The following is a 14747-nucleotide window of genomic DNA, read 5'->3' as shown; positions in this document are numbered from 1 at the left end:
TGCCCTAACCAGAAATTAAAAAACAATAGTTAAAAAAAGAACAAAAACAACACCCTCCAAAAAGCCAACCCTCCTCCCAACTGCCAAAGCCGTATCTTCAGATGCAGGCAGGCAGGATGAGGAACATGCACGGTATCTGCCTACTCCAGTTGCGAGGCGTATTGTACCCCTTGTTTCGGGGCTCATTGGTGTGTGTTTGTTAGATTTTGCTCCAGGCCGGAGCAATTTGCTTGCCTTGTGTGTTGGTGCCGTCGTGTTTGCTTTGCCGCATGGCTGGTGTGCCAGGCTCGGCGGCTGCGCAGCGGCGGCTCCCGTGGGAGCTGTGTGGTGCCGGGCTCCGCGGGGAGCGTCGAGACAGCCTCGCTCCCCTCCCTGCATGGGCCAGGTCGGCCCCCCAGCTGGGTCGGTGGGGTCCCCAGCCTCCTCCCCGGGAACTGCCGGCTTCTGCTGCTGACAGCCGCTCCGTCCATGTCCTTGTCGCCTGCACGAGGGGTGCCCAGGGCTTGGTTTGCTGATCAGAAGCCCAGGGCAGGAATATCAGCTGGGGTCGCTTCCCGCCCCTCCCCAGCCCCTGCTGCGGTGGCACCACGTGCCAGCCCTCTCCCTGCCAGCGCAGGGGCTGGTGAACGGTCTGTGGACCAGCCCTGGTCCAGCTTAAAACAAACAAATGTGCAATATTTTGTGGTGGCTTTTTCCAGCCCGGTCAGCGCCCCAATACGCTTCCCAAGAACTCATCTTTATACGTCGGCACAAAGGGCCAGGGCGAGAGGTTAAGTCGTTTTCATGTGTTTAAGCATATTTTTTCTTCTGCCACACATGAGACATGCAGAGAGCTTTTCATCCATCCTCTCTTGCCTTTCCTGGCTCCTTCCCTGGGAGGATGTGGGTGTTATCCATGTTTTGTAATGTGTCTGTCTACAGCCCACGGGCTCGCAGCAGCACTGCCGTTGACCAAAGAGTTTCCTCTTGAGTCACTGTGTGAAGACTCAGCTTGTCTCGCTTTTTTGTTGAGAAATTTTTGGAATATTTTATTTATTAATTCTGTTGCTAGCACACTGGTAACTACAGATGTGGCGTCCTGCGTTCGCCCACCAGCTTTTCACGGGTGGCTTCTGCCCCGCTGTGTGCCAGCCCAGCTTCGTGGAGCGGCAACGGCAGCCCTGCTCGTTCCGCAGCCGGAGACTTCCCCGTGGCACAGTGCTGGCCACGCTGCTCCTCGGCCCTGTGCCGTGTTGTACCTGCCTAGAGAACATGGCTCTAGCACCCATCTCTGGCTGCCCGGCTGGGGATCCGGTCTGCGAGGAGGAGCTGGAGTGCCAAGATGGCCCGTTCCCCGAGGGGGAAAGGGGCGAGAGCGTGCCGCGGATGCCGGGCTGCAGCGCCGTGCGCTGCCGAAGCAGTACCTTCGCTGCCGGGAGCGCTGCTTCTCAGCACTGGCTTTCAGAAGTACAGAGTTTCTGCGCAGTTTGAAGAACTGTGAGGTTTATAGAAAAAGAGGACAAACTTCTTTCCTGCAAACAAGCGGTGCTATTTTACAGATGTTGGACACGCCAAAATGAAAGCTCCTATGAAACTGCTGGTGACATTCAGCAGGCAGCAGTTATTTTTCTTACGAAGTATTAAACAAATGTTTCAAACTGTGTAAACCTTCTATTTGAGTTTCTGATACGTATGAAGAAAAAAGCTTTTGGAAACTTCTCAGTTATGTTTTGGTGATGGTGGGCTTTTCCACATTGGTTTCTGTTTTGCCTTGCAGACTCCTCACTGCTGTCAGCTGAGCTTCTCCGTCGGGAGCGGCAATCCCCAGGTCACGCTGGCTTTTCCTTTCTGGGGCACGTTCAAATGCTGCCTTTGTGGCTGGTGTCCTGTTTTGTCACCAAATTCTCCGTACAGGTGAATGTGCAGTCATGAGTCATTCAAATGGCGATAAGAGCAGATGAATAGCCCGAGATAAAGTTTATAAATATAAGTAAAGCCCAGAACACAGGTTGCTTTCTGCAGCCTGTTCTCTCTCCCTTTTTTATCCTGTTCCTCTAGCCAGGACTGATTATGGCGTGCTGAGGCTAGATGTTTTTAAAAAACGAGTAATTTTATTAACCTTACTAAACCTCGTAGTTGTGAAAATGGACAACAAGGGACGTGACCTGTTCCTGTGCCATCAAACGATGAACTGGGGACCTGCAGGGTGTCGGGGCACCCTCTGTGGCAGAGGCACAGAGCCGGACCCCGAGTCCTCGTGGGATCTGGGGCTCGCGGAGGTGCCCAGAGGCGGGGTAGCTCTCGGTGCAGCCCACCTAACGATGCTCTGTGGGCGGGTGGGTCCAGGTTGTGCCGGTGCTGGTCGGGTGATGGTGCTCGGGAATGCTCCCAGGTGGTGCCGGCTGGCACGGGCCGGGCTGTGTCCGTGCTGGCAGCAGCTCCTGGCCCTGGAGCAGGAGGGATGCGCGTTCCTCCCCGCACTGAACCGCTTCAGATTGCTTGCAAGCTGCTCGCGAGTCTTCCTCTTGCGCCGCGTGTGACTCATCTGGCCTCCTGCCTGGCCCTCTCTGCGCCCTTATCGAAGGAAACTCTGAAATCATCGCGTGCCGGGGGAGCGAGCCGCTGGCTCCGCTCGCTTGCTGAAGCCGCCTGCAAAAGTGCTTGGTTTTCACTCGCCTTGCCCCTGCCTGGGAAGGGTGGCTGCTGGAAAGCTGAAATGAGATGCATCTGATGGCTCTGCGGATCATAAGATATCTCTGTGGGGATTGCTAACGCTCTGCCCCGGATAAGAGTCTGTTGTTTTCGTGTTTGTTTTCCCTGTATTTGTACTGCTTGTACAGCAGGGAGCCACAGCTCTTGGAGCACACCCTCTCCTGCCGCTTACGCCAAAGCAGCCGTGCCAAAAGCTTGCTCGGCTGCTCTCGGAGCCGGGGAGCTCCAGGCGGCCTGAAGCACCGCAAGGATTTGTGCCTTGTCGTTACTGACCAGCCGCTTTGCACGGGGTTCTCCTGCTGCCCCCGGGAGGTGGGCTGCTCAGCCCCTCCTCGGCAGCTCGCTCCTTCCGAGGGAGGAGAAAATTCATTTGCTTTCTGTGGCTCAGCTTTTTGGGCTTTTTTATTTTTCAGAGAGTCTGTCCTTTATTCAACATCCCTAAGCCCTGTCCCCAGGGCTGGGGAAGGCTGTTGTAAAACGTGACTGGCCTCCATGAGATGGTGATATAAATAGGTAACTAAGGTGATATAATTAGGTAAATAAGTAGGTGCAGCAGACAGAGCCACCTGCTAGCCTCACCCTACTTCCATCTGACCGCCTGCTTGAATTACCGCCGCGGTCACAGCAGTGACGCCCCGCTGCCGCAGCCACGGCTCACCTGGTACTGCCATCCCCACGCCCGTCGGCAGCCTCGGCATGCTCTGCTGCGAGGGGCCAGCGGTCGGCAGCCTCCTCCTTTGAGGTCTGCGGGGAAAGCGGCGTGTGCCACCGCCCTTGGAGCCCTCCCGTAACGGGTTTGGGAGCTGCTGACCGCCCCAGCACGGGAACGCCGGCACCACCCTCATCTGCGGCGCTGGGCAGCGTCCCCTTGCGCTATGGCTCTCAGCAGGCTCTCCTTCGTTTGCTCGAGTGTAGTACGCTCCAGGGCGGTGCCGGGCAATTCGCTGTTGTAGTGACGGCTGGATTTGGACACCAGGTGGTCTGAAATTCATGCAGGTGTAGCAGCAGCCAGCCCCCATGGTTGGGGTTTGGTCCGTGGTGGGCCAAAGGGCTGTGGCAGCGTTTCCTCCTCGGTGAAGTCTTCTCTGCGTCTGTGACCCTTTGAGCATTTGCTCAAAAAATAGTTGTTCCTGTCGGAGCTCACCTGAGCGATTAAACTGAGCCTTATATCGGAAACGCGCAGCGTGGCACTTGTTTGTATCAGCGAGGCGCAGAGCTCGACCGTGGGCTGCGTCACCTGGTCCTAGAGCTGTGCCAAGCCCGGTGCTTGCAGGCGTCGCTTCCTGGCACCCTTGGGTGCTGCGGTCAGGTGGTGTTCATGAAGCGTGTTTTCCTCTGCATCACCTTCACTCAACTGAAATACAAAAAATAGTAATTTCCTAAATGGTCAGGCTTTGCTGGGAGCTGAATCGCGATCGAAGGAATTCCTGTTGTTAGAGTTTGGGGTGAAATAATATATGAGACGGGCTGACTGCAGCCGCGCTGCCGGCAGCGGGGTGTTTGCCAGCCCCTTTGGTCTTCTGGGGTGGTGGGAGCTCTTCTTAATGCAGCTTGTCTGTAAACCTGGGGTTAAAATTGACGGGGAAAACTTGGTAATTCCCCCTCTGACATACTGGATGGATGTCATGACACGTATGATTGAGATAAATTATAGTTGTAGTATTTCTTAATGCACGTTTCAACACTTTCGCTGATTTCTAAGGCTGCTAATCTTTTTTTAACTTCCATTTCAGTTAGCCACGTGTTCTGGGCTGTCTGCCTCGTGTCTTTTCCAGTTTTGCTGAAGGAACTCCTCCAGCTTTGCAGGGCTGCGAGATCGGTTTGAAAGGCCAGAAGAATGCCAGAGGTGAAAAATTGTCCTTTGAGGAGTTCAGGCATTCAATGTGTAGTTTTACCTCTCGCTCATCATGAGGGGCACCAGGTGAAGTGCTGGGGCCAGTGGTCGTTCTGTCGTGCTGCTGCTCGTGGGAGAGCGTGGGTATGCGTGCCTGTGCTGTCCCTGCCTGGCCGGGCTGGGGAGGAGGCTGTGCCGAAGGGTCCCGCGCTTTGTGGGAACTTAAGATCATGGCTGTCCTGGTATTTCGGAAGCAAAAATTATTAAAAAATGAATCTGTATGCTGTCCTGTATAAAAGCATTAAAAGTACAGCATCAAGCGCCGCTCTCTGGGAAACCACTGTGAGGTATCACTGGGAGAACGGTCTGCTCCTTGTCTTGGCTTTAAAATGTGGCTTTGCTGCGTGCTTGTCTTCCTGATCAACGGTACCGATCACTACGAAGGTCTAGGGAAGAAAAGTTACGCTAGATAATTAGCATGCGCTTAATCAGAGGTAGGGGAAGAGTGCAGCACATGGGCATTGTTCTCCCCAGAAGCTGTAATGCACATCACTCACTTTGTTTTCTCCAAAACAGACCAATATACCCCAAAACTTTGTTGTCCTTCCAACCTTGCTTGCTTTTTGTTTTATTTTTTGAGCTGGTACATTGCCTAATTTCTGAGCTGTTGATGAGGAGACCCGCAGTCGTCTCCTGCTCGTGGCCGCCAGAAAAGCCTCTCTGTGCATTTAACCCCCTTGATCTTCGATCCAGTGTAATAAGGCTTGACAGGTACGGTATAGCAGGATTCTGTCAGTAACAGGGGAGGTAAGACAAGCATAAGGAATATATGATAAATGTGAAGACTTGCTGTGTTGGTCTTTTTTTTTAATTGAACAGTAAATAAAGAAAATAAGCCTGGTAAGCAAGTTTGTGCACTTACCACAAGGTTGCCTGGGCAAGGAGGAGAATTTATGAGAATGAAAAACTAGGTTTAGGACAGGAAACAGAAGCGAGGCGGGGGAAAAGTGTGAGGGTGCCGTCTAAGTTTAGGTAATGGTACAAGGGCAGATAACCAGCTTGCAAAGCAAAAGGCTGCTAGGTAGGGAGAGTTACTGAAAAATGTATCCGTACTTGAACCACAGCCCTGCTCTGCACCCTGGAGCCTGTGCTGGATCAACTGCAGGAGTGAAGTGGCCGTTCGTAAAAGTCTCTGTCAATAAAGGACTGATAGAAAAGAAATGTATGACAGAAGCATTAGACATTCAGTAAATTCCTTTGCAAGAGCTTTGTAAAGTACAGCTAAATATAGCAAGTTATTTCTAGAAGTTCATGCTAGCCATTTACTTCTGGCAAGTGGAAAACCCATGTCAGTGTTTGGAAAATGGCCTTTGTAAAATGTGTCAGTATTTCTGAACCCCCACAGCATCAGGGGCACTGGGGAACAACCTGCCACGAGTTAATGCACAGCACTGTCTACGCTGTGCTGGGCCGTTTTTTAACTACCTAAGGGTAAGCATCTCTTGGTCATCGAGCAGCAGGAGTGCTATTTTCCTCGCAAGATGCTTGCGTGGATTTGGGACTACCTTGAAGGCTGACTGAAAGAATATTTTTTTCCCTCATCTGAAAAAATCAGCATGTTTTTGTGTTGGCGCAGCTGTAGAGTATTTAGGAGTGTTCTGTGAGTCAGGACTCATTACTCACGTTCCTAATGGGACATCTGGGCTCAGTTGGGGTAACTTCATTGATTCAGAGTTGAGGTATTTTGGTGGGACAATGTTTGGGGACTTCATCCAGTTAGTACACGCTGCATAAGTACAACAGCTCAGAGCAGAATCCGGCCCCCTTGGCCAAAAACACTTTGTGTGTTGGCTCATAAAGCTTTGCTGCAAGTACAGAGAATCCTCTGGAAGCGGTGGGTTGGGTACCGTGTCCAGAACCTCATCTCAGCTGGGGTGGCAGCGTGGATGAACTCCATCTCCTTCGTAATGCAACTCCCTGGGAAATTCTTCAGTGGGAGTCGTTAACAATGGGCACATTCTTTGCCCTTCAGGGATCGCAGCCCTCTCTTTTGCACACTGGAGGAAAAATGGTGTTTCTCGTGTCCCGTTGCTCAGCTCTCCACGAGGAAGTAGAAAATGTTCCATAGTGACCAAGCACTGGGAACAAATTTGGGTGCATCCTCAGCTGCTGTGCATCAGGGTCTTGCAACATTCTCCCGAAAAACTGGATTTCCAGAGTTCAGTTCCTAACCCTAAAATTTGTCCTTGGCTTAAAATGCTCTTATTTAAGTACAGAATGAACTTTTATTGTCTTTGTTTGCTTATTTGAAAGAAGAAAAAGTGTGGCTGGTTTTGATATTTCTGTTTTCAAGCTGGGGAAGAGGAAGGCAAAATACAAAAATGGAGCTCCTCCTTACGTTTGATCTGTTTATTGGCATTGCCATAGCTCAAAATCGTTTTGGGTTTTCCTTATTTTTCCAACTTTTAAGTAAGATTTTGGCAGTTACAAATAGTAGCGAGAAGGGATTGCTGGAGCTGTCGGTAAGTTGCTCCGCGCAGGACGGCTCCGCGCTGCGGTCTGTCTGTCTGGTGGGCACAGAAGCTTGGTTTAGGAGCTGCTGGTTCCCCCTTGACGGTCTCTGGCTGCTCTTCCCCTCACTGCCCGGGCCTCGGCGCAGGCGGGGAGACCAGTTAAAGTCACTTCTCGCCTTCCCATGCGGGCAGGGGTGTCCCATCCCCTTCCCGGGGAGAGGACGGGTCGGGGACACTGCAGGCTGTCTTGGTTCAGCGGTCTGTGCTTTTGCCTCTCAGTATGTAGCGCCGATTGGAGTCAAGTTAAATTAAGGATGGATTTACTCTGAAATGTCGCTGGCCTATGAGTGCTACGGTGATGGGGTGAGGTTTTTTTAATTTTTATTTTGTTTTCTCCTTAACCTGCGGTGCGATGCGCAGGGAGCAGCGTGCGACTGAGGACTGGCCAAAGACCCGCTGCCTGTTCGGCCCCGGAGCTCCTCCGGAGGAGCGGCGATTCTCGTCTGGCCATTCCCTAGGGAGAAGTAGAGATGGTGCTGGCTTTACCAACTGCTGCACAGCTAACAAACGTCCAATAATTGGGTCAGCGAGGGGATATTTAGGTATGAATAACCTGTGTGGGGGTTCTGGCAGCCCGGTCCCAGCAGATGTGAGGTATATGCTCTGCGACTGCTCTCCTACACAGTAGGAGGTTTTTTGTTTTTTAAAGTGTTTCTTTCTAAACATCTGGCTGCTCAGTTTGCACCTTTGTTACACCCGCTGTCATGTTGTGTCCCTGTGGTGTTGGATGAGGCAGTCCGGGCACGGCCCTCCTCCTCTGGTGCACAGAGATCCTGGTGGTCCCTGTAGCTGTCGTCAGCGGGTTGTCACTGGCACGGCCGTTCCCGTGTGCTCGGGGACGTGCTTTCCTCTCTTGGCAAGGGAGGGCCATTGCAATCGCACAGACAGAAACTTGGGTGAGCGCGACCCTCCTCTGAGGGGTGCAGCTGACCGGAGATGTGCACCTGGGACATCTAAGCATCGCAGACCCTCGAGCAGCACCTCTGTGCCCCGTTCCGCAGCCGCGTCCGCTCGTCCCATGGCAGCGTGAGGCGGTGCGGGGGGCTGCGTCCCCCCGCGGGGTCTCTCCAGCGGCGATGGTTTCCTTCTGTTTTAAATTCTAAGCCTTGGGGGGGAAAGGCAGAACCACAACCTGTTTTAGGGCTCCTGGTTGTAACCCATGCTTTTTCAGAGGCCCGTGGCTTTTGCAAAGATAGCAAAATTTTTTTGTTCGTAGTCTTCGGTTACCTACGGTTGCTGTGAAAGGTTGAAATGAGAATCCCTGCTGGGTCTTTGCCGAGCAGGCTGTGGGGCACATCCTTCAATAGCTGCAATCTCTGGAGGTGTGTTTATACACACATAAATACAAACCAGAAAGCTCTTTGTGTGCCTCCTAAGACTAGCAAGGCTGTAGCTGGCATTCCTTCCCTCCCTCCTGCCAGGCGCCGCTGGGCTGGGGTTATTCTGTGCAGAGAGATGGGACTTCATTTTTACTAGAAGAGTAAATTATTGTGACCACAAATCATGAAAGTTGGCATCGCTTACTGAATGCTGTAAGGAAGAAGAGTCCTAGAGGATTCCTGATCGAATTCATTTTGGTGTGTTTCCATGGAAACGGGCTGAGCTGCACCAAGAGCAGGCAGGGTCCTTGGGGGCTGCCAGGCGGTGGTGAGGCTTTGCATGCTGTTTGCAGTGATAACGCTGTGCTTCCAAGCCAGGGATATTCCTTCAGCCACGGTCCAGCTCTCCGCAGGCGTTCCTGGTGCTGCCTGAGCAGGGCAGACCCTGCAGCCGCCTCTCTCCAGCCCGCACCCTCCCTGCTGCCAGGCTTCGGGTGTGCAAAGCGGGGGGCGTTTGGCAGCCGTCTGTTTGTATCGGGGGGGAAGATTTCTGAGTTTGTTAAAACGAGGGAGAATATGGGCTTATCTCTCCCAGCGTGGAGATGCAGCTCCGTTTTTCCATGCAGCTGATCTCTTCCTGCCCAGCTCCAGCTGCTGACCGCGCTGGCCCCTTCCTGCTGTTGAGCCACTTCCCTGTGGCTGTGGCTCGTCCCTTTCTCCCCGTCCCCCCCTGCCCTGCCCCGGACCCTGGTGTCACCACACCACCCTTCGGGTGCCACCAAGGGAAGGGGCGACTTCTTGCTGAGTGTCTCTGAGCAGCGTGTGGCGATGCTCTGCATCGGGCCCTGGTGCTGTCCTGGCTGCTGGACCCCGCGGGGACACAGCCCCCCGGGCGTGAGCATCTTCTGTTCCCTCGGTGGCTGGTGCCAGCAGGCACTGCTGCAGCAGGGTCGGCTGCCAGAGTCCTCCCTGCGCTAATTTGCCAATAAACACCCCATCATTATAGTAACACCCGTAATACCATAGCAGGGTTTGTTAGAAGCCGGTGTTCAGCCAAGGCTCTGTACGTGTATGAGGACAAGTCACGTTGGTCCGTAGGAGTCTGGTTTCCATTAACGCTCCTCAGGAGCCACGCCAGGCGTTCGCAGCCCTGGCTCTCCCTCTGGCTTGTCCACTCCTTTCCTAACCCTAAATCTTCCGCAGCTGGTTTTCTATGGTGGGGTCTGTGCACGGCACCAGGCGGCTGCCCCGGCCACCCCAGGGATGTCCTCGGCAGCCGTCCCTTGGCGTGGACGGCGGGGATGGCTGTCTGCCTTCAGCCGCAGTTAGCTCCGGGCAGCGGGGTGGCATGGCAGGGTCAATGCACACAGTCGCTACTCGCAGGCAGGGATTCCTACACCCGACTTTGCTGAAGGTGAGGATGAGGATGGCTCCCCAAAAAGAAAAAAAATTCCTTGTCCCAAGCGAAACCAAACAGACCTGAACTAATTAAGGGGCTCTCATTTTTTTTTTTTTTTCCACTATTAAACTAATGTGAGATGTGGTTTATAGCATGTCCACCTGGATTTCCTTCAGCTAGACAATTGGCAAATAGACTTTCAGGCCAGGCAACGTTTTGAAAGGAAAATGTAACTTAAATCAGCTATACCGTTTCTTTTTTTCTGGTTAAAATATATTGTGTTCAGCTTTTTCAAACCCTTCTCTGCTATTGCCCTACCCCCTGTTTCTATAAAAACCAAAAGGCAAGCAGCTCGCCAAGGACTGTTTCTCCAATGCTGGGGCTAAACGCTGTGCTGACACACGCGATGGAAAAAGGGTGCATGCAAACCCCCCGTCCCCGCAGGTGCTGTCGGTGGGATTTGCATGAGCAGCCGCGCTCCTGGCTCACAGGGATGCACGCAGCCGGAGCCAGCCAGTGCCTCGTGGCCCATGCATGTGGAGGGGGATGGACGGACACCAGACAGAGGGACAGACACCAACCAGGGCAGGCAAAGGTGGTGATGGATCTGGTGCTGTGCCGGGGGTGCGGGAGGGTGGGCTGCGAGGAACCGCCTCAGGTGCCGCTGGCTTTCGGAGGGGCTGCTCAAGGACCTGGCGCCAGGTCGGGATGGGCGTTTAAACGGGGTGCTTGAGGTTCACCCACTCATAAACGTAGTTGAGGTGCGGGGAGGGGCTGGGCGGGGGCCATCAGCAGCATCCAGGGAAGACGACAAGGGTTTGCAGGGGAACGAACAAAGATTCCCCTGAGCGACGACTGAATGAGAGCCTCTGGCCCCAGCCTGGAGCGAACGCTGCGGGGACTGAGAGTGAATTATTTGCTGAGGTTTTCCACCAAGTCATTGACATCATTCTGTGCTGGAGTTCACCCATTTACACTCTCTCAGCCCCCCGGCAGCTGTGCTTAAATAGCGACATTCAGGCCTGAATCTGCCCATTCAGGAGCAAAGGTTTGACCCGTCGGAGGAAACCGCTGAAGGAGGCTTTTGAGGGGAAACCGGGGACTGGATGCACTTCGAGGCCGCACTCCTCTCCGGGCTGGGGACCTGGCTGTCCCCGCGTGCCGTGGTTCCTCAGGGCCTTGGGGAGGGCCAGGGGTCCCCAGGGCGCTCCTGACCTGGGAGAAGGGAAGCACAGCAGTCTGGGGACCTGCCGGCATCCCACCCGGGCCACTGGATTTCTTTTCCCAACGTCTGATTTGGTATTGTCCAGTTTTTTTTCTCTCCCTTTCATAGCAGTGTTTCAGAAAACCTCATGTTTGCCACCGTGGTGATAAGTTCTTTTGTCACTGAGCCTGCAATACACCCGGATCACCACTTTCCCAAGGCTAGAAATGCAGGGGGTAGCCTGTACTGTGCAGGCACAATTCCTCACTAATACACACCTCATTTTTGGCCGTTATTTCCCCCCAGATTTTAACAACCGATGCCAAAAGTGATTGTGCTTGTCTTACTATTTTAAACAAACAGACAAATTAAAAAACCACCCACGTACACAGCGTTGCTCTGTTACAGCAGTCTTTCCCCTGGTTTGGCGAAGCAGGGGTGTGCGAGCTGGTTGCACGTTAACGTTTGTTCCGTCACGTCTTCCACACTTGCAGCCTCCTGAATTTCAGAAAGCGCCATCTCCAGTGCACCCCCCGCAGAGGAATCCAGTCCAGGACTGCGCCTATAGCTAGTGTCTAAAGTTGTGGAAAATAGCAACATAAAGTATAAAATTATTCTTTTGCTTTTGTTTTGTTGTCTACATTCTATTCCCTGAGGTCAGGCAAGTTCAGCCCCCTCCTGTTTGCACCCTGGGTATTTGGTGTTGGAGAAACACGCTTTTTGGGGGGGTTAGTCTAACTTTCTGCAGGAAGGTGTGATTGATGCGAGGCTGTCAAATCCATCGCGTGTCCCTCTTGTGCTCTGCCAGCGGGAGGAGGACGTGGTTTCTCCTGCGGTGAAGTGCTGCCTGTGGCTGTCACAGCTGTCCCTAGGCGGGTGACTCTGGCGCTGGGGTCTGCTGCGTTGTCGCTGCCCCGTCCCGGCTGCGGCTCCTCTGCCAATGTCAGCAGCCGCCTTCACAACAACGGAGCCGCTGACGAGGCTGTGAAGCAGCCGCGCAGGATGCAAAGACACAAAGGATCCTTTTGGCAAGAAACTTCTCTGGAAGGCCCAAAAATAATTTGGGCTGAGCTACCAACCGCCATCAGGGAGTGTCTTTGCTTCAAGGCTGAACGTTTCTTCACCAGCGGGCCAGGAGCGGGTCGCAGGGCCAGCTGCAGCCGCTCTGACCAGCACAGCTTGAGCCCTCAGCTCACTGCACTCAGCTGCAGCACTGTCGTATTTCTCTCAGGGTCTGTTTGTGTCTGTGACCCCCTAAAGAGGGGCAGTTATTTCCAGTCCTATCTTTTTTCCCACATTTATTTTCTGACTCTTCCGATTTTTCTCCCATACAATGAAAAAATTACTTTGAACAGTGAGAAGCCTGTCTGACAGCCACCGTGCTCCGAGGAGCTGTGCTGATGCATGCGTGGCACCGGGGCTATCTACTTCTCTGAGAACCTTCCTGCAGCGGTGGTGAATGCTGTATTTGAAACTGTGTGTTTTCCTGCAGGGGAAATGTGTCTGTGTCTCTTCCTGCACGTAGCAGGACATGAGGGTATTGATCGGCTGTTTGTACGATTTGGTGCATCCATTGGTATTGGAGAAGCATTCTCAGCAACACTGAGGAAGAAAAAGAAAACAAAACAAATGCTTTCTGCAGCCTCTAATGGTATTAACATTGCAACGTTTTCTGAAGTGCTTTAAATTCATGATGCCTATGGATTTTTCTGAGCGTCTCCCTATAGTTTTGTTCCATTCAGGCTAAATTTCTAAGACTTGCTGCTTCTGTATAACAATTGCAAAAATACACAGCGTATCGCTCTGTCCTTTTCCAGGTTACTCATCGGCAGTACAGAAATTCTCCCAGACCTTGCAGTCCTTTCAGTTCGACTTTATTGGTGACACACTAACGGATGATGAGATTAATATTGGTAAGTTTTCTCCTTTTTGATGCAAACTTTCAGTTACTGAGAAAGTCTCTCCTTCTCTAGGACTTTGCCTGCATTGATGTTTTTAAACAGCATCAGGAGCCGGGTTCCTCAGATGCCCGTCAGCTATTCCAGAGCGTATTTTACAAAGTTGAACTTTCACGGGTAGAGTTTCACATTCCCAATTCAGCAGATAATTTGCGGAGGTTTTCCACGGCTCCAGCCCCACTCCATGCTGCCAGGTGGTGGGGAGGACAGTGGCGTGGTGCTGACCTCCCAGCAAGTCCTCCTTCCCAGTGCCACAGGTAGACTGGGAGCACGCGTGGCCCAGAGCATTGGTGTATCTCCCGATCCAGGCAGGTGCCGCTCCTAAAGCTGCCTTTGCTCCGCAGAGAACGCGTTACAAAAACAAAGCTGCCCTGCGCTGCCCTGAAAAAGGGACCAGACTGCAAACGGCTGGGAAAAATGAATTGCTGGATGTCTCATTGTATGCCAAATAATCGCCAGCCTCTGCCTTCGCGGCAGGGAAGCCTGTGGCACGTATGTCATACTACTTCCCGCACATCTGTTTCAGGATTAGCAATCCTGAAGCTGTTTTACATCCCTGCCAGCCCTGTGCAACTGTGCAGGTTACGCAGCTGCCAGCTGCACCCAGGGAGCTAAAACCAATGGCCTAAATGCCCTAAACCCAGCACTTTTCAAATTAACCCTGCTCTTGGCTTAGCTAGCGCTGTTGAATGGCCAGTGCAGGGGTGTGGGTGCTGCAGGGGTGGCAACGGATGGGAGGGAACGGCAGGAGAGCCTCCAGCCCCCGCGGGTCTGACGCTGGCCCATGGGACAAAACCCTGGGGGCACCTGCCTGGGCTGAGGTGACGGGGCTGCCCGTGGCGGGGGGCACAGGGCATTAGCCAGGCTGCTCCTGGGGGCTGGAAATAGAAAAAAAGAACAAAAAAAAAAAAAAGCTTTTGTCAGGCTGTTGTTGAAGAGCGGTTGCAAGTATGACATTGCTGATGTCGGGTCTCTCGGCCATAGCTGAAAGGGGAAGGAAGTAAAGCCTGTTCTTTGGGTTGTTTTATTTAAAGCAACTTAAAGCAGATTGCAGCTTGCCCTTCAAAATCTGGTTTCCTTTATGGAAAGTCTCTAGGTGAAACCCACTGGAAATGAGTCAGCCTCCAAATCTAATGGCAGTAGAGGTGCTGAATTTCCAGCCACATCTGAATAAGGGAGGGGAAAACATTGCCTTATAAATGCCCCCCCGGGAGCAGAGGGATCTGAAGCAAACAGCCGCCCAAGCAAAGGACCTTCCCTCTTTTCGGCTGGAAGGGACAAAGCTCCGATGTCCTGTGCCCCTGTGCTGCCTCTCTGCCTGTCTCCATGTGCTGGTCCTGGGAGGGGAGCGGAGCCTGCCAGCAGCGAGTCGGTGCGGTGAGCCGGTGCGGCGGGGCTGCGGCACTTGGCGGGCGAGGAAGACTGCTGGAAACGGCAGAGGTGAAGGGAGGGATCGTGGGCGGAGGAGAGCAAGAAGAGATCACAGCAAATGTAAAACGCTCCGTGGTGACACGAGCGCGTTTCCCTACTTCTGTTCTTGTTGGGGAATAGTTGTTTTGCTTTTTCAAGAAGAGGTCCCTGGTTTCCCCCTGCGAAGAAGCCTGTGCTGTGTTCCTCCTCCTACACCAAACCCTGCAGTGCCTGCTGGGGCTGAACCGCTTTGCAAGGCTCTCTTATTCCTGAAACAGCAGCAGGGCGTTGACATCTCCGTAGCAGCTTCCATCTCCTGCAAGGGTGCCAGAGATCTGCGTGGGAGCACAGGAGCTCAT

At 53.1% G+C, this 14747-nt stretch overlaps 1 protein-coding gene across 1 annotated transcript in view; it reads left to right on the top strand.

Moving 5' to 3' along the window:
* The window catches only part of OPHN1 (oligophrenin 1), a 69278-nt gene that overhangs the window by 8384 nt on the left and 46147 nt on the right, over positions 1-14747 (top strand). The window contains exon 2 of the mRNA XM_059824218.1: positions 12838-12933. Coding sequence (XP_059680201.1) covers positions 12838-12933 — 96 coding nt within the window. The remainder of the gene's footprint in view (positions 1-12837; positions 12934-14747) is intronic.

Source organism: Gavia stellata, chromosome 14 (assembly GCF_030936135.1).
Source record: "Gavia stellata isolate bGavSte3 chromosome 14, bGavSte3.hap2, whole genome shotgun sequence".
Lineage (NCBI taxonomy): Eukaryota > Metazoa > Chordata > Aves > Gaviiformes > Gaviidae > Gavia > Gavia stellata.
The sequence above is the reverse complement of the archived record's forward strand: the minus strand, read 5'-3'. Positions and strand labels throughout refer to the sequence as shown.